Source organism: Micromys minutus, assembly GCF_963924665.1.
Source record: "Micromys minutus genome assembly, chromosome: 10".
Classification (NCBI taxonomy): domain Eukaryota; kingdom Metazoa; phylum Chordata; class Mammalia; order Rodentia; family Muridae; genus Micromys; species Micromys minutus.
The window spans coordinates 60,583,808-60,602,435 of NC_137979.1; the positions used below are offsets into that span (position 1 = coordinate 60,583,808).

Genomic DNA, 18,628 nt, shown 5'->3' on the forward strand with positions numbered 1-18,628 from the left:
TCTTCTCTCCCTGCGGGGTGCCGCGCCGAGCGTAGGCCACGCCCCTATGTCTTGATTGGTTAGGTTAGTTCACCCGCTCAATAGCCCCAGTTCGTGATTTCTGATTGGCTCACTGTGATTCACACCCACCGCACGGCCCCACCCCCGGGTTTAGGAGCTGGGGCGGGCTCTGGAACGCTCAGACGCGGAGCAGGGCGGGGATTGGCCGGCTCCCTTCCTGTGCGTTCACAACCGCGGTTCCCGGGACACCTGTTCGCCGTGCCCAGTGCGGTCCTCGGCTCCCCCACTCGATCTCTGCGGCTCGAGGAGAAAGGTCGCGAGTCTCCAGCCTCCGACGGGACCCGCGCTGAGCCTTCGCAGAGCAAGATGAGCTCGGACGCAGCGGCCGGGGAGCATCTGCCCCGGCTCTGCTGCCTGGAGAAGGGTACAAACGGCTACGGCTTCCACCTGCACGGGGAGAAAGGCAAGGTGGGCCAGTTTATTCGGCTGGTGGAGCCTGGCTCGCCGGCCGAGAAGTCGGGGTTGTTGGCCGGGGACCGATTGGTGGAGGTGAACGGTGAGAATGTGGAGAAGGAGACGCATCAGCAGGTGGTGAGCCGCATCCGCGCGGCGCTGAACGCTGTGCGCCTGCTGGTGGTCGACCCTGACACCGACGAACACCTCAAGAAGCTGGGCGTCCCGATCCGGGAAGAGCTGCTGCGCGCCCAGGAGAAGTCCGAACAAGCCGAGCCGCCAGCGACCGCCGACACTCCGGATGCTGGGGACCAGAATGAGGCCAAAAAGAGTCACTTGGAGCGGGTAAGTGCGGGTTGGGCTGGGTGTGGGACTAGGATTCCGGAGAGACCCGGGCGCCCCGGACGTCCAAGCACTTTTTGAAACTAGCAGCCAGGAGGAAACGGCTTCCGCCCTCTGACCCTGCGCCTTCGCAGTTTCTAAGGCAAACTTCGGAGTGCGACCCGCGACCCCATCGCCTTGTCCGTGCTGGCTGGGGAGCCGAGTGCCTTTGCCGCCTGCATCTCCTGTCTCCTTGAACTTTGGGGAGGCGGCTCAAAGAAACCCAGTCCCCTTCTCTGCTCCCATTCCTTAGATGCCGCCCCACAACCCGGACTCATTCCTGGGTTATCCTTGCCTGCAGCTAAGCTAAAAGCCCCCCTTCTCCCTCCCTCCCTCTTTCTACTCTCCTCTCCTCAGTCCCTGTGGATGATATCTCAAAGTGGCTTAAAGGCTGAGTAACAAAGGGTCCCCGGGAGGGCCCCTTCAGCCCTACCCGCACCTCCTGTGTCTTCTAGTTTGTGCATCATTAACTCGCCTGGGTTGGACTTCATCCTTCTCAAGACTAAAGTGACTTCTAAGAAAGAGAGGAAGTCCCAAACGTCTCGGAGCGAGGGGTGGGGGTGGGGTGCCGGGAGGAGGCGCAGAAGCGCCTTGGGGGTGGTGGCTCTGCCACCCTGGAGGATTTATGGTCCTTTGGAATGTGAGGAGTAAGCGCTCGCTAGCTGGTATCTGGGAGCCTGGTGGGAGGACTTTAGAAGAGGAGGAAAAGGAGAAAGACGGCTGGGGGAGGGTGCAGGATTAAGGCCAGGCAGCGTTCTGCGGACCCTCCGCAGGTGGTCTGGCCTGGGATCGTCGCTGCTCGCTCCAATGATAGCAAGCCGGCTGGTTGGGTTTTGCCAGTGTTTGTTTGGTATTTCCCCCCCAAACAACCACAGTTTGGATCAGCTGCTGGAGGGGCAGTTGGCAAAACAGGAGTTGTGCTGAGCCTCCCGGTCCCTAGAGAGCAAGGAAGGAGGGAGGTCAGGTTCGAGACGCAGACTATGGGAGCAGGGTCCCTTCAGTCTTCACTGGCTCTCCACCTGATCGATACCGCCGCCACATGTAGATGAGCGGTATCCATGGAGCCCGGCAGATCCTCCCTCAACGGGGAAAGGGCACTGTGCAGCCGTAAGGTTGAAGGCGGAGCCTGAGAGTACCAACTGGTTTGGTGGAAGTGAGGTCACCAGAAGCCCTGTTCTGCCAGAGTTTGGCGCTGGGAATGCCAGGGCCACCAAGTTCCCACTTCCTGCCAGTGCCAAATTGGCACTGGTAAGCGGTAGTAGAGCCCCTGGCAGCAAGTCGGAACTGGTGACCTCTGCTCGTAGGCACAAACCCAGTTTGAACTTTGCCCGGTCCATTGATTCACCCGTCCCTCCGCCTCCACCCCCTGCCCCCGCCTCCTATTTCCTTTGGACTTTAGCACCAGAACAGGGAGATAGCTTGCGGCCTCCCCTCACTCCAGAGACACACCAAGCCGCAGTTTCTTTGGTTGCACTGTTGGGTGCTGCAGCTTTGTGGTGAGACTGTTGTGGAAGGATCTGTATCGGACTGTTTTGTATCTAAAAAGGCAGGGGGCTGGGGCTGCCTGCTTGGAGATCTGTCTTCCTGAGAGAACATAGAATCAGGGGGTCCCTAGGCGGTAGTGGGACACCTAAATTTGTGTAGATTCCTCGGGCCAGGAGATTCTAGAACCATCGTGGGACATGTCAGTCATTTTCGGAATTTGATTTTCCCCATCTCTGAAACAGGAGCAGCCACTGCATGGCCTGTCTGCTCAGTGGCTATGGAACTGATGCGGAGCACTTGTGCCCTGCTAGTTCATTGTTGCCCAGGCCATGAAAACCCCAATCTCTTCAGCTTTGTTCTGCTAAGTGTCTCTCTCTAGTATAGAGTTCCCATGTCCTGAGATGAGGAGCTTGCAGGCGACAGTCTCCCACACACCCCATCCAATGTTGCAAAATATGCCAATAAACACCGAGGCATCCCTTTCCTCTAAATATAAAGCACCCAACTGAGATTTGACCGTTTTAGCCTGAGTTTGTTTGCAGAGTGAAAACTGCTCTGTTGATCTCAAAGGGTGAGCAGGAGGAAGCTGGTGTAGGGACTGACTGGTCTCCTGACTGGTTTGGTGATGGCGCTTAGACCATTGGCCATCCCTAGTAGCCTACTGAGGCCCAGGAGGTAGAAGTTTTTGTTTTTTTGTTTTTTGTTTTTTTTTCCTGAGACAGGGTTTTATGATGACTCTCTGGCTCCTCTGTATGTAGACCAGGTTGACCTCAACTCACAGAAGTTCTCTTCTTGCCTTTACATCCCAAATGCTGGGGTCACAGGCGTGCTCTGCCACCCTGAGCCTCCCTTTTGTTCCTAAAAACAATATCCCTCACTAAGACCTGGGACTTTTAGATTTGTAGGGATGATTAGTTTGTTTTGAGACAAACCAAACTCACTATGCCATCTCGGGCTGGCTTGAAACTCTGTAGACCAGGCTGGCCTTGAACTCACAGAAGAGCCTCCTGCCTCTCTACCTCCTGAGTGCTGGAATTAAAGGTGCACCAGGCTGGAATTTACAAATCTGGCTAAACTGGGTTGGGCAGTAAGCCCTAGAGATTCTCCTGTCTCCACCTCCCAGCGCTAGGATTATAAACCTAAACCCTCACTGTTGGGTTTTGGGAGGGGGGTGGTCTGGGCATCAGACTCAGGTCTTCAGGCTCGCACAGTAAGAGCTTTATCATCTCCTTTCTCTGCAGCCCTTTACCTGCCTTCCTACTGTCTTTTCCTGTTCACTGCCAGACATGGGACAAGGCCTAAATCCTTGAGCTTTGGCCCAAAGTGGGGCCCGGGCAGACCTCCTGAGCCAGCTCAGCTGTACTAGCTGGACTGCCTGGAGCCCAGTTTCTTCATCTCCCTAAGCCTCTGTTTCCTATTGTGTAAGTTGGGGATGATGGCGGTGACCTCATGAGGTTATTAGAATTACATAAGGATGTGTCTAAGTCACTCAATACCTGGCACTAAGTAAGTGCTCAGTAAATGTTGATTGTTGGCATTTGAAGTAATAAATAGTTCACAGTGATGATTTCTCCCTACCTAGGCAGGTACAGCTGTGGCCAAGCCCAGTCCTCAGAAGTGCTCAAAGATCACTGTTGTTTGATGTTTATGTGACAGAGCTGGGTGTGGTGGCTCAGACCTATAAACCCAGCACATGGGAGGCAAAGGCAGGAGGATTGCCAGTTCAAGGCAAGCCCGGGCTACAGGATGGGATTCTTCATCAGTATTTAATAACAGCAACAGTAGGTCTACGGGTCCTCCACAAATTTCCTTCCCACTCTTTTACTCCCAGCTACACTAAAGATCCGAGTGCCCCCGGGGCAAGCTGTGTATACCCCTGTGGCTCTCTGCACACTGTGCTGTTGTTAGTGTTCTAGCTCCCACCTCAACTACACGGGAAGCCCCGCTTGGGTTATTCTAATTACTGTTGCCAACACTGCTCTGTAAATGTTATTTGAATTAATGAACGAATACATAGTAGCTATAAAGGGACCTGTATCCCAGTTCATCCCCCGGACCAGCACACCTGGGCTTGTTTATGCAACCAGTCCACCCAGAGATGGAATTCCAGATAGAATCAACCTACTCCTTGACGACTAGCACCTTCCCTTTTGACAGGGAGGCCAAAAGTCTAGGCTTTGGGGTCAGGCAGAGTAGCTTGGGGAGTCTCCACTCTGCCGCTTCCTGGCTTTGAAACACAGGAAGTTCCTCAGTCCCTGCAAACCTTAACTTCCGTGCAGCAAGGTAGGGTACCAGTCCCCAGCTTGCAGGGCTGTTAGGGAGCTCGATAAGGTGACAGGCATGAACCAGGTTCATCCGGTTTCCCCCCAGCTTTGACTCTGGTCTAGAGGCAAAGACGGTGTAGCTACCCCAGGAAGCTCAATTAGGTGGGTGTCAAGGTAAGCTGACAGGCAGCTGACTCCTCTCCGCAGGCAGCTGACAGGTTTACTTTGGCTAAGATGAAGCTTCAGAAGGGCAGGTTTTGGAAGGAAGCCTCTGGGTATTTGGATTTGGCCCAGTGTGACCAAATCCTGGCACTCTATAAGTTTGGGCCAGCCAGTGCTACACAGAGAGCCCTTGCCTCTCAAAAAGAAAAAGAAATGGATAGGTCGTGTCATGCTTGGGATCATTTTCTCTATGGGTTAAATGGCAGAGGTCCTGCTTCTTAGTTACTAGCTTCAGGCCAGTTTGTCCGGAATGATTGTTTTAGGGACCGAAAGGGGTTTCTCGGGAAATCCTCAGACTGATGGGGGAAGGAACGTCCCGCCCTTGGAGCCTCTGGGAAAGTGAGGGAATGAAGGCCGAGGAGCAGTGTCAAAGTCTGTTGGAGCTGTGGCCTCTTCTCTGAGGAAGATGGACTATAGATGCTGACCATAGGTCCCAACCTGCCCTTCTAAAGCAGAGTGGACTTTGGGAAGGAAACTTATTTAATGCATGTGAGCGCCATCACCACAAGTGGGTCTCTTGTGGGGTGGAAATAGCTATTAAAACGGTTCTCAGCTAGCAAGCAAGGTGCCTTGGTTCCCAGCCGTGACTCCAAAAAAGTTTGTGCACCTTTTTTTGGCCACACAGTTGGGCTGTGCTTCAGAACCTGGCTCTTCAGATAAACCTGGACCCCATCGGGACCATTACAGTGGACTTGGGCTTCTTTGTGCACAGTGATAATTTGTCTAGCTTACATAAGGCTACAGGCTCACACCCCAGCAACGTAGACATACAAAGTTGGCGATTCGGGCCGCTTGATGCGCAGGAGCTGGGGTAAGAAGCTCTTGTTGGAGCCAGAGCTTTTAGGCATTCTGTCCCTCAGAAAACGATAGGTTCCTCCTAGTAGTTCAGTCCAGAAGGGGTTCCCTATCCTTTAAAGGGTAGGGTCCCCTCTCCCAACCCTACATTCCCTTGCTAGTCGCCCCCACCCCAGCATGGCACAGAGATTCCAGGAGGCTGGCCTTGAACGTTGCCGGAGCCTTTCCTTCCGGGTAGAACAGCTACTCTTCAAGTCTCCGGCCATGAAAATGTCTCGGTCCCTGTTTTCTAAACAAGGACTCTGTAGATCCCCTGAGGTCAGATGGCTTCAGAAGGCAGCATGGTGACATGTGGAGAGCACTGGCCAGGTTCAAATCTCACTCGGATCACAGACAGAAGTGGCCTCACTATGTGTCAGGTCACGGGCCCAAGGCCCATAGCAAGTTCACAGAGTGGAGCATGTTTGGGGCCTTCTGGTAACTGACTTGTCAGCCGCTGGCCACATGGGGTGAGCAAACAGAAGTGCCGGGGACATGGGAACTGTTCAGGTTGATACCTTTATCTGTCATTCTTGGTACTAGAAGTGTTCAGAATTTTGGGTGTTTGCCAACTTTTGGAAAATTTACACAAACCTGAGGTATAGGGTTAAGACCCAAGTCTGTGCACAAAATTCACCACCTGTGTCTCATCTACACACAGCCTGGTGGAAATCACATTTTGTTTAGGAACCCAAGCATCCTAGGATGGAATTTTCCATTTGTGATATCATGCCAAAAGCTTCAGATCTGGGGACTAGGAACATAGTTGTGTTTATAGAGCGCCTGCCTAGCAGGCTTGATGCCCTGAGTTCTAGCCACAGTTACCACATAAAACTGGAACTGGGTATGGTGGTGCTCACCTGTAATCCCTGCTCTTCTGGGAAGTAGGGGCAGAAGGTCGCTCTTTAATCTCTAATGACTTTGAGGCCAGGCCAGCCTGGGTTACAGGAGACCCTGCCTAGAAAAAGATAAGAAGTCAGATTTTTTGGATCAAGTTGTACTTTTAGATTTTTAGAGTAGGAAAACTCAGCCTGCAAAAATAAAAAGAGGTAAACAGCCTTAACCCCAGCACTCAGGAGGCGGGGGCAGATGGATCTCTTGAGTTCAAGGCTAGCCTGCTCTACAAAGCAGGTTCCAGGACAGCCAGGGATATACAGAGAAACCCTTCTGGGGTGGGGATGGGGAGAGAGAGAAACTTTTGGAGGGAGGGAGCTGGGTTTGTTTAGTTTGGTTTGGTTTTTTTGAAACAACATTTCTCTGGTATGTAGCCCTGACTGTTTCCTGAAACTTACTTTGTAGACCAGGCTGGCCTTGAATGCCGAGATCCACCTGCCTCTCCTTTTCAAGCCCTGGAACTAAAGGTGTGCACCTTCCACACTATTTCAGATTTTTAAGCAAATCCATACATGTGTGGTTTTGTTGAAATTCCCCACATCTGGTAATTCTGTACTCCAGTGCTTCTCCAGCTCTGAGTTCAAATCCTGCCCTCTCCTCTTGTCAACTGTGTATAGTTGAGCAATTCACTCTTTAAACCCGGCTTTCTCCTCTGTGAAATGTGGGTATATCTCACAGAATTACAATTGGGGTTCATATGAGAAAAACTATATGTGGCCCCCAGCATAGTGCCTAGTACATGCAGAACATTCGTTCATTAGATGGTAGCTGCTGTTTGTTTCTTCAGTAACGAGCTCCAGCTTCACAATGAGCTCCTTGAATGTCCTTGCTTCGTCTCTTGGGACAGCCCATAAAATCGGTAACTTCTGGGAGAAGGCTTGGGGGTTGTTAATGATGGACTGATTGCCTGCAGGGCCAGCAGAAGGCACCTGGCGGCTAGCCTTGGATGGAGTCCAGCTAGGCAGCAGCCCAGGTACCAGTCCGCTCTGTCTCAGGTCTCCCCAGCGTGGGAGAGAACTGAGAGGAACTGGGCTTCACCTTGTCTCTCTGGCCAGCACTGAGGAGACACCGAGGGACTGACTAGTCAGAGTGAGGACCTGGCTCCAAGTCTCTGTCTCATGAGTGTCAGTGTCTCTGAAACAGCACCCACTTTAGCTCTCCTGGTTCCTCCTTCTACCTGGCTCCTACAAAGACCAACCAACACTCACACACACAGACACACATACTCCTACACACACACACTGGCAGACATAGTCTGATCCCAAGAAGCCTCAAGATCAAGGACCAGGAGTAGCATCCTTCTCTGCATGACTTGGCCTGTAGAGATGAAAGAGGAAGGGTCCTACAGGCGCCATCTTGAAGTAAGCAGGCAACACTTTGAGCCGATAGTGGTTCAAGTGTTATAAGCCCCTGGTCATTTCCCAGCCTGCCTGAAGGATAGCATCCCAAGCATTACCTGGCAAACCTAGGCAGAATTAAGCCTAAGTCCACAGGGGGACAAACAAAACAGCTATGTCCCGCAAGCAACTAAGCAGAAATGCCCCCCCCTTCCCTCCCAGGGCTCCTCCTCCCTGCCTCCCTCACCTCTATCTGGGATTCCTTCCCTGGTGTGGACCAACAGGGAACCAGGCATCTCTTCATAAATAAATGCCCTGAGCTAGGCTGGGGAAGAACAGCCTTAGAAAGTGTCCCCTGGCTGTCCGGGTGGTCTTCTGACTCTAGGTGCCCACTCCCTACTGGGCTTGGTGCTGGCTAGCCTTTGGGAAGTGGTGGAAACTCCCCAGGGTTGTTTCTCCTGAGCACATCACCATGGCATCAGCCAGGGAGGGGGCTGGGCCCAAAGGGGCTTTGGTCCCCCTAGTAGTACAACCTATGGGGAGCAGGGAGCAGCCTTGGACCCGCTCCCCAGAGACAGCACAAGGATTGGGGTATCAACTTTCCCCAGCTTTCCAGGTGGCTGCAGTGGTGACTATTGAATTCCGCGCCCCCATCCTCTCCCTGGCTTGGCAGAGCCTGGGTGGAGGTGATGGCCACTGGGGGTGGGGTTAAGACCCTGGGTCAGAGGGTCAAGTGGCAGCCTGAGAACTGAAGAAAGGAGCAGGCCTTGAAGGCAGTGCTCCTGGTCCTCTCTGGAAAACAGAGGTTCAGTCAGTCCAGCCTTGACCATTCTAGTCCGTCGACACCCCCCCTCTGCCCCCATCGCCTGGGGGCTCTTGCCTCCCTGTCTGCAGTCCCTCCTGAACCAGTCCTGATTTTTATTTCCAGCTTGGAAGTACATGTGAAGGTTTCCATCTACAGCCTCTGGCTCCGTGCTCCCATGAAGGTGTCCTCACACCCCCAGGTCCCACGCTATGGATCCCCCGGGTTGCCACAAGTACAGGGCACACACACTAAGCCGGGGGGGGGGCAGTGTGGCGTTTTCCCCCTTTATCCCCTTTCCCAAAGCCAGAACCCAAGCTCTGATACCTTGCCCTTCCCCCATTTCTACTTGGCTCTAGGCCTGGGAACGAGGGGCCTGTCCCCAGGGGACTCCTCCAAGCTGGGATGGATGGGCTGACTCAGCAGCTACAGTGAGTGACAGCTCCTGAGGACAGGAAGGGAACAGGCTAGTTTCTCTGAACGGTTAAAACGTTCCCCCTCCCCTGCTTGCGAAGGAAGAGACCCTCTGGAGCGTCGGTTCTCAACCTTCCTAACGCTGAGACTCTTTAACCCAGCTCCTCATGTCATGGTGACCCCCATGTAACATTATTTTTCTTGATACCTCATAACTGTACTGTTGCGATTGTTATGAGTCATAAATATGAGGTGCAGATGTGTAGGATATGTCGTGTCCCCTGTGAAAGGGTTGTTCGGCCTCCAGTGAGGTCGTGACACACAGGTTAAGAACTGCTCTAGAGACTTCTGGAAGGGACCCGTTAGTACTGAAGGTGTGTGAGTGCTGCACAGAGTACGGCTTTCTGGGTAATACCACCCACCCTACCCTGCTACCCACAGACCTTGAATCAACCAACCGGAGCCACCCAGAGGGAACAGAGTAAAGAATGTCTTATCCCCTTAGGCAGGATCCTCCCAGTCTTCCTGGTCTTCCTGCTGCCAAAAGGTTGCAAAGTGGACCTTTGAATTCTGATGGTCGGGCGTCACTAGAAAAAGGTGACACTGAGGTGACACTTGTGCTGAGGTGCATTGGGGAAAACCCAAAGCACATACTTGAAACCGGAAGATGGTCATAACAAGGGAACCTAGCCCAGCCCTGCCGACTCGGAAGCCACCTCCCCTGAACCCTCAGCCTGGTTCTAACCGCAGTGCCAGATCGGGCATGCTCGCAGCCCCGTCACCCGGGCTAGGCTTTGTCCCTCCACTCAGGCTGGGGTTTTGGCTGAAAGAGGTGTGGAGCTCCCGGAAGGAAGCCTGTGGTCTCATTAGCTCCCAGACACCTGGTCAGTGTGAGGAGAGTCTCCACTGTCTGCCTGTGACTGGGCTTCGCTCCAAATAGGCTGCCTGGTTCTGGACCCAATGCTTAAGGACGGACACTCGGATGTTGTGGTGGGAGTAAGGCAGGCAGATCTCAAACACAGCTAAGCAGCCTCAGCCAGGCTGCCGTGGGAAGTCTGGGAGGACGGGGAGGAACCTGAGGCAGACTGAGATTCCGCAAACTGAGGGCCACAGGAGGTGTGTGGCTGAGGCAGAAAGTTGAGCCCGTCCTGGTGGCAACAACTGGTCAGACCTGTTCCGGCTCACCTAGGCAGCCCCGGGGCAGGGCCCAATGGCAGCTTTGTACGAGGGATTAGCTGGAAGGAAGTGAATCCTCACTCAGAACTCTGTGGTGGGGGGGAGGCTGCAGGAAGGAGGGGCTCGGTCCCAGCAGAGTGAGGAGGGGCCTCCTGTGGCTACCTTCTCTTTGCTGCCCCTGTGGTTGTCTTTGCAGTTTGAGGTGAGAGGTATATAGCCACTGGGGAAAATCCCGAGTGTCAACCTCTGTCTTCTGTACCCTCTCTATAAATCCCACCAACGCCCAGAAACAGGTACACAGTGCCTGCCTGAGCGTTCTTTTCCTACCGTTAAAATTTACTGTGTGTGTGTGTGTGTGTGTGTGTGTGTGTGTGTGTGTGTGTGTGTGTGTGGCAGGTGGGGGAGTGCCATGGTCAGAGGACAACCTGTAGGAGTCACTTCTTTCCTTCTGTCATGTGGGGCTCTGGAGATGAAACTTAGTTGGGCTTGGTAGCAAGCACTGGATGAACTGTCTCGCAGGTTCCCACCCACCAAGAGTGAAAAACTAGAATTGCAATGCTGATAGGTGGAACGCGGGGCCCTCCCTTCACTCTTTTCCACCCTCCCGTGCCTTTTGTACCACCCAGCTAAGGATTTGGGTTTCAGAGCAACCTGGCACACTACCCTCCCCCACTCAGCATCTCAGGGTTGCAGGGACTGTTCCTTCCGAGCAGGAACAATGGGAAACTGGTGGTATGCTGAGGGACTTAGTAAGAACAATGGCAACATCTCGAGGAGGGACCTGGAACTCCAAAGTGTTGCTTTACACTGTGTACTTTTGTCCTTGAGCCTCAGAGACAACCAACGGGACAGGCAGGTAGCAGTAAGCACCATCTATAAAGGAAGACCCATTCATTCAGAAACAGAAATTATTTGCCCCAAGTCGGGGAGCCTTTTTGCCCTATAGTGACAAACCAGGGTTACCCAGCCAGCCAGTGTCCAAGAGGCTGCCTGGGCTTGGACTTAGGGATCAGAGTAGTGCTTTGGCTCGAACTTCTGTAGTCTTGCACCCATCTTCTGCCCCTGTCAATTAGTGTGAGTATGAAGAGTCCCTCTGTCAGAGCTGGAGAGGTGGCTCAGTGGTTAAAAGCACTGACTGCTCTTCCAGAGGTCCTGAGTTCAATTCCCAGCAACCACATGGTGGCTCACAACCGTCTGTGATGGGATCCAATGCCTTCTTCCCATACTCATAAAAATAAATAAATAGATATAAAACAAAGGGTCCCTCTGTCAGTCAGTGTGCGCATCGTTCAAGGCTATGGCTTGAGCTGAGCCTGCCTGAAGAGACTGAAGAATGGTGAAAATTATTCCCAGCTGACTGCACAAAGGTCAGCTGTTTGTGTCCTTTGCAGGGCTGGTGAGATGGCTACCAAGTCTCACAACCTGACCCCCGCATGGTGAAAGAACACCAAGTCTCACAAGTTGTCCTCAGACCCCCATCTGCTGTGGACTGTGGAGTATGCATGCTCTCTTTCCCCATACAAAGTACTTTTAAATTAAAAAGTATGAGTCCTTGGGGATTGGTGAGTGGCTTCCCACCTCCTCCCACTCCCATCCTATCGCTCCCTATGTCCTGGGGTGTGTGTAGAGCTCCTGAGGATGGTCCCATCCACCCTGGGACCCTTCTCCCTGACACTTACAGGGTTTCAGGTTATCAGTCTCACATTTGGCTGGGCCATCTGGTTCACAGGGGTCAAGAAGAGAACCCACTAGAGAGAAGAAAGGCTTTACTGTAAACAAGCTGCCCAGCTTTCAGGAAACAGCTATCCTTGCCTTCACAACAAAGAACAGATACATGGGCCAGGTGCCCACTCACGAGCCTCAAGTATCCAGCCAGGCCTAGGAGAGCCAGATGAGCCTGGGGTGGGGCAGGATTCCACCCCAGTAAGACCAAAACATGTAATAGAATGACAGAGGGAAACTAGCCTTGGCAGGGGACAGTGGCTTGTCCAGAGCCACTCAGTGTGCTTCAATTCGATGTCCATTCACATCTTCTGAACCATGGACCAGATCCTCTTTTATTCCTCTAGAGTCTCCAGTCACCATTGGATCTTTCCAAATCCTAGATGAGGAGGTAGAGTTGGGCAGGGAGCAGGGGGAGCCGAGAAGACAGGGTCGGGACAAAAATGGGATGACAAGGACACTTCCTAAATCCCCACAGCGGGAGCTGAGGCCCCGGCTCTGCACCATGAAGAAAGGCCCCAATGGCTACGGCTTCAACCTCCACAGTGACAAGTCTAAGCCAGGCCAGTTCATCCGAGCTGTGGACCCAAACTCGCCAGCAGAGGCGTCTGGACTCCGGGCCCAGGACCGAATTGTGGAGGTGATTACCTTTAGTGTTCTCTCGGCTTATCTTATCTTTGGTGCTTTGGGGCAGCCTTACTCCATATGTGGTCTGGTTAACCCATGGGAAATGGCCAGCGCAGACAGAGCAGGGTAGATGGGAGTGAAGACTGGAGGTAGCAAGTATTAAGTACTCAGTGGGCACACGCACAGGCTGGCTGTCTGGTTTCTTTTCCCATCTTGGATTCTGGTCCACCACGTATACACTGGGTGCTCGTGATTTACCTGTGAACATCCAGACAGATGCCACAGGCCACCCTCACGGCCTTCCTGATGCCCGGAGGGAGGAGAGGTTAAAACCCCTCTCCTGAGCTCAACTTCGAGACGCCCTGTTCTTCGGCTGTGCTCTCGAGAGGAAATGTGAACTAAAGGCTTGGGCTGCTCCCAGAATCACAGTCTGAGAACCTTAGAGCCGCAGATCAGCCTTTCCAAGACTTCTCACTTTACACGTGAGAAAACCAAGGCCCAGAGCCGGAGGTCAGAGGAGAGCCCAGCCCAGGCTCCCAGGCCTCTCCTTGCTCACAGCTGTGTTTGTGTAGTCTCCTCTGGGTATTTCCTTTGGCTCTTCCCATATGTCCTGCTTCCCAGCTGACTGTCACAGAATCACTGGGGGGCATGTGAGGGAGGCAGTGTTCTTAGGTGGGGACTCCCTCCACCTACCTTCCCCAGCACCCCATCTCTGCCCTGCCTCGCAGGTCAATGGTGTCTGCATGGAGGGCAAGCAGCACGGAGATGTGGTGTCTGCCATCAAGGCTGGAGGTGATGAGGCCAAGCTGCTGGTGGTAGACAAGGAAACAGATGAGTTCTTCAAGAAGTGCAAAGTGACCCCGTCCCAGGAGCACCTGGATGGTGAGTTCACAGTTGGGTGTCCCAAGCCAGGGGTGTAGCCAGTGCCTAAGGCCTGGCCAGAGATGGGGGATAGTTTCTCAAACGGATCTTTCTCCTTCCCAACAGCCATGGGTTGGTAGACAGGGGTAGCAGCGGTGGCCCAGGAGTGTCTGAAGGTGGCAGGTGACAGCAATTAAATGACATGAAGGAGAGAGTGGGGGCTTCAGTCAGTACCAAGGCAAGGCCTGAGTCCCTCCCTGGTCCAGTGAGTTCAGAAGCTATTTCTCTGAGAAGAAAGAGTTAACTCCGGGGCAGCCTCCAGCCTTTGCTGGGTTAGATCAGAGTCCAGGGACAGGGGCCCAGTGCTCCCCTCCCCCTTCTGTCAAGTTACCTTGGAAACTCAGGCCTGCTGGCTCTTAGAGAGCAGTGGATCCCCTTTAGTCCCTGGGGCCCCTGCCCTCCCCCACCCTCATCTTGCCAAGCCTGGCACCTCCTCCTGTCTAAGCCAAGCCAAAGTGAGTAGGACCCAACCTCTACACCAGGCAGGAGGGGCCGAGCACCCCTTTCTCCTTAGTCCAGATTTTTCCCTGGGAAAACAGCTTTGGAGGGAGATCTGTGCTGTGCTGAAAGTGAAACCTTTCTGGACTTTGCAGTGGGTGGGGCCTCTCTGGGGATCAGAACTGTAGCAGTAGGTCAGGGTCCACATAACTCCGTTCCCCAAGGGGAGGGCTAGAGTGGCCGAGGGGGAAAGATTCACATGCATCATAACCTAAGTATACAGAAGCACCCCACCCATCCTTCCTCGTCTTTGAACGTGGAACAGGGCTTGCCTTCACAGGCCGTGTGGGAGGTGACCCCAGGCCTGGCTTTCTCTACCACGGGCCTCTCCTGACTCCACCCAGGACACTGTCCTTGAACCTTCTTGTCCCCTTGTTTCCAGGTGGCAGGTAGTTGGTATTGTTTTCTCTCCAAAGGCAGCAGGTGCCAGGCTATATAATCCGAGGTGTGGCCCCAAATCTGCTGTCACAGTGGTAACCCTTGGGATAAGTGAATACCTAGGTCCAGCCCTGCCCTAGGGTATGCATGGGAGATCAGAGGACAACTTTACAGGAGCCAGTGCTCCCCATCTGGGTCTTAGGGATCCAACTCGGGTCATCCAGCCCGATAGCAAGGATCTACCCGCTGACCCGTCTCTCTGGCCACAAGGGAACCTGGTTTTGACTGGCTACCCTAGAATCCCATCCCATCTTAACGCTCTAACAAGCTTGGCAACTTAACTTTCTGGGTCAGCTGTCGAGTCCGGTGGTCAGGCACCTGATTAGTGTATGGAGCGTGGTGTATCTGGTCCCCGGCATTGCACATCTTACCCTCTTATAGGGACCCATCTTGTCCATTGCACATTGCTAGTCAGCATCAAGTAGCCCTCCTCAAGTATGATCCTTCCCAGTCTCCCCCAAAATGTGTCCCATTTGCCGACTGAGATAGTTTAAAAATAAATTTTAGTCGAAAGTAAGGTATTGCACTGTAGTGGGGAGGAGGGATGCAGTCGCCTTGTTTTCTGAAATTGTCAAACAGTCTTTCTGTGTACTGGGTTAGCAAAATGTCAAATGTACATTGCACTGAGTTGCAGCCAAAAAAGTTGTAGCCACTGGCCTCCAGTATGAGCCATAGCGTAGCTCTCTAGCCTCCTCTGTTCTCCTCCTGCAAAGTTTCTGAACTGACCTCCGCTCTCTTCCTCATCTAGGCCCCTTGCCGGAGCCCTTCAGTAATGGAGAGATACAGAAGGTAAGGGGTCCTCTACCCACTCCTCTTTAGGGACAGGGCAAATGGTGGCATGGATGAGAGTCTGGCTCAGACTCACACATCAGGGCCCAGAGTTCCAATTTCTTCCTGAGTTCTGAGCCGTAGGTCTGCCAGAATACCCCAGCCCCTGTCAGGGGGCAAAGCTGTCACTTGGGAAAGGCTAGCCTGGGGCCCCTCTGCAGCCCCCGCCTCCAACTCCCACCATACAGAAGAGGCCATTCTTCCCCCTAAGAACAGAACCTTAGTGTCTGGCTGCTGGTCCTGCCACTTCCAATCCCTCCTCCTCGGGCAGAAGGGAAGGGGGTGAGGCTGGGAGCCAGCCGAGGCCATGGAAGGACCCAGGAAGGGGCTGAGTGCCAGGCTTACACCCCAGCCAAAACCTCTACTCAGGCATGGGCTGTCTCAGAATCAGACCATAGAGCCAGGAGTTGGCAGGATCTGCTTGAAGGCTTCCTCATCAGGGACCTAGTGGAGGCCAGAATCACGCCATGACCCCAGTCTTCTGCCTCCCCATCCGTGGTACAAGAACACTCTTTCCATCTTATCCCTTAAAGACCCTGGTTGGCTATTTGGAGTTAGGGCATGGAGAGAGCTGCAAAGGGTTAAGGGATCGTATGTGTTCTTCATGCCAAACTGGGAGGGTGGGCCCAGGTAGCCCTGTGCTCCAGGAAGCCTCTCCTGGGTCACTGGTCCAAGTGAGTCAGTGCTCAGGAGTGTTGGGGAGGATGAGCGCTCAGCAGTTCTCCACCCCCTGCCTAGGTGATGGATGGAACCAGGCTGCCCCAATTCTTTTCGGAATGCAGTAATGTAAATCTGGAATTTGGATGGATGGCCAAGGCCTGAACGAGGACCCTTCTCTCATCAGGACTTTCCTTTCCCGTTCCTAGCCAACCTATTTTTTCTTTTTCTCTGTGCCAGGAGAGCAGCCGTGAAGCCCTAGTAGAGCCAGCTTCAGAGAGCCCCAGGCCAGCCCTGGCAAGATCTGCCTCCAGTGATACCAGTGAGGAGGTAGGCTGGCCCCATGGGGGTTGGTTACGGGAAGCCATTTCCAGGCTACTCTGGTTTCTGGCACACTAGCCTGCCCTTGAGGTCACATGCCGAGGTGCAGTTTGTTCTTGTGACCTGACTACCCTGGTCATTGCTCCCAGGGATCTAATCCACCTCTCACGCCAAGGACCAGGGATTGCTCAGGGGTGGACATCTGACTCCTTTCTTCTCTTTACAGCTAAATTCTCAAGATAGTCCCAAGAGACAAGATTCCACAGAACCCTCATCTACCTCCTCCTCCTCTGACCCCATCTTGGACTTCAACATCTCCCTGGCTGTGGCTAAAGAGAGGGCCCACCAGAAGCGCAGTAGCAAGCGGGCCCCGCAGATGGACTGGAGCAAGAAAAATGAACTCTTCAGCAACCTCTGAGTGTCCCGCCTCCTCCGGCTTGTGCTGGAGGGTGGGGCTGCCCACCCGACCTAGCTCCCCTTTTCTTCTCCCCAGGTGCCCACCAATCAACATTCAAATCAACACCAGCACCCATCCCACCTGACAAATCTGATTTTCTTAGAATTCCGTTCTTCTCTCACCTTGGGGAAGGCGAATATTTGTCCTGTCTCCCTACTTTTCCCTGAGGGCTTCTTCCTACCAAAGTGTCCCTTCACCAGCCCACCTACAACATCACTGGGACCCTCACTAAGCAAGGACCTTTGGACCAGACAAGAAGTCTTCCCTCAACTACTTGTGATGACAAAGTCTAGCATTGACCAGGGACTGTCTATAGCAGCTGCTGCTCATAATGGACACAGTGCCCAAGGTCCTCAGAGCTATGGCTTGGCATCTTTGGTCCATTTGGATTTAAGAGTGTAGCATTGAGATTTTAGAGAGTTCTTGTTTTCATGATTCTTGTGATTTTCCTGGTTGTACCCAGGGCATGGCAGTGGCCTCATCCTTAAAATGTTATTTCTGCTCTCACCCTGAGAGACCTGGGCAGCATGGGAAAGCCTGACTGCCTCTGTCCTGAGCCAGGTACCACCACTGTAAGGAAATGCCTTCAGAAATTCACTGGTTCCTTCAAAGTGCTTGAGCCTCTGTGTCTTCCTTTGTAGCTTTGCCTTCCCAGCCTCCTACATGGCTGGTAGTGTGGGTAATGGGTTCCCAGGTGGCTGGCCTTTGGTCGAGAGGCAGGACACACTCCTGGAGGACCCGTCTAGGGATCGATCTGGCAGCTACTCTGGGGCCCACCAGGCCCTGAGTTCCATGTTAAGTGTGCCCTGAGAACTGGACCATAGGGATGCTTATAGGACTCTGGAAAGAGAAAAGGGAAAGGGGGGTTCTTGGGCTTCTAAGAGCTACAAGTGGTACCTTAGTGCAGAGCTGGGCTCCGGATGTGAGGACTTGTCTCCCCTGTGTATTCATCCCCACCAAGGGGTACAGATTCTCAGGGATCTGAGCCTGCCCCAGACGCCCACATCCCCCAATGGCCTGATGGGAAGAGATACCCAGCACAAAAGAGTAGACTGCTTGCTTAGCCTCAGGACACACCATGTGGTAAGGTGGGATGGAAGGGCTTTGGCAAAGGGAAATACACTGGCTCGAGTGCCCAGGCTGCAGGACAAGAGGTCCTAGGACCAACCAGTGTCTAAGAAAGAAATGGTCCAGACAACTTCCCATTCACCTCTTCTACAGAAAGAAAGAAGACCCAAAACCAGGCCACTGGTCTGAAAGGACATGTAAAGACTGGATCTGGTTGAGAAGCCCTGGAGCCCTCTGGGTTGGGAGAAGGACCAGTCACTATCTGGCCATCTTAGCATTACGGTCTGGATTCCTTAGAAGAGCCCATCCAGAGCCTTTATCACAGTACCTGTCATCTTGTGCCTGCCTTCTCGGCTGGCTCTGGCCTCCCTCATCCACCCACATTTCTACCCTTTGACCCCAGATGGAGGCCCCCAGGCTGGTGTAACAGGCCCAAGGATTGGCCTAAAGGGCTTAGAGAAACCCCTCCCTACCTCACCTACTGGGTGGAGAAGCCCTGGGAGAACCTTTGACTCTAAGGTAGACCAGAACTCCTCGCTAAGGTCTAGAGTAGAGTCCAAAGGGAACCAGATACACTTTACTTCAAATTCAGGAGCTACAGATATAACAGTTTTTTTTCCTGCAGTCTCAGTAAGATGCCAGGACCGGGGACTCTAGGTCTCGGCAGTAACCTCATCTGGAGCCATCTCTCTCACAGTGCACTTCTAACTTGTCAGAGCTGTTATGAAATCATGCCTGGTCTTTCTTCATGACTTCTTCAGATAACGAAGGGTGGGGGGGAGGATATGATACCCTCCTGCAGAGCCTAAAGAACTTTGCCAGCGGCCCG

General features: G+C 53.3%; 1 protein-coding gene across 1 annotated transcript; it reads left to right on the top strand.

Annotated features, from left to right (window-relative positions):
- Positions 1 to 199: 199 nt before the first annotated feature.
- NHERF1 (NHERF family PDZ scaffold protein 1) lies at positions 200 to 17,329 on the top strand. Its single transcript, XM_080922910.1, has 6 exons — positions 200 to 798; positions 12,463 to 12,624; positions 13,340 to 13,493; positions 15,217 to 15,257; positions 16,194 to 16,283; positions 16,501 to 17,329. The coding sequence occupies exons 1-6, from the start codon at positions 367 to 369 to the stop codon at positions 16,690 to 16,692; spliced, it is 1,071 nt and encodes a 356-aa protein (XP_080779036.1). The 5' UTR covers positions 200 to 366; the 3' UTR covers positions 16,693 to 17,329.
- Positions 17,330 to 18,628: the final 1,299 nt, after the last annotated feature.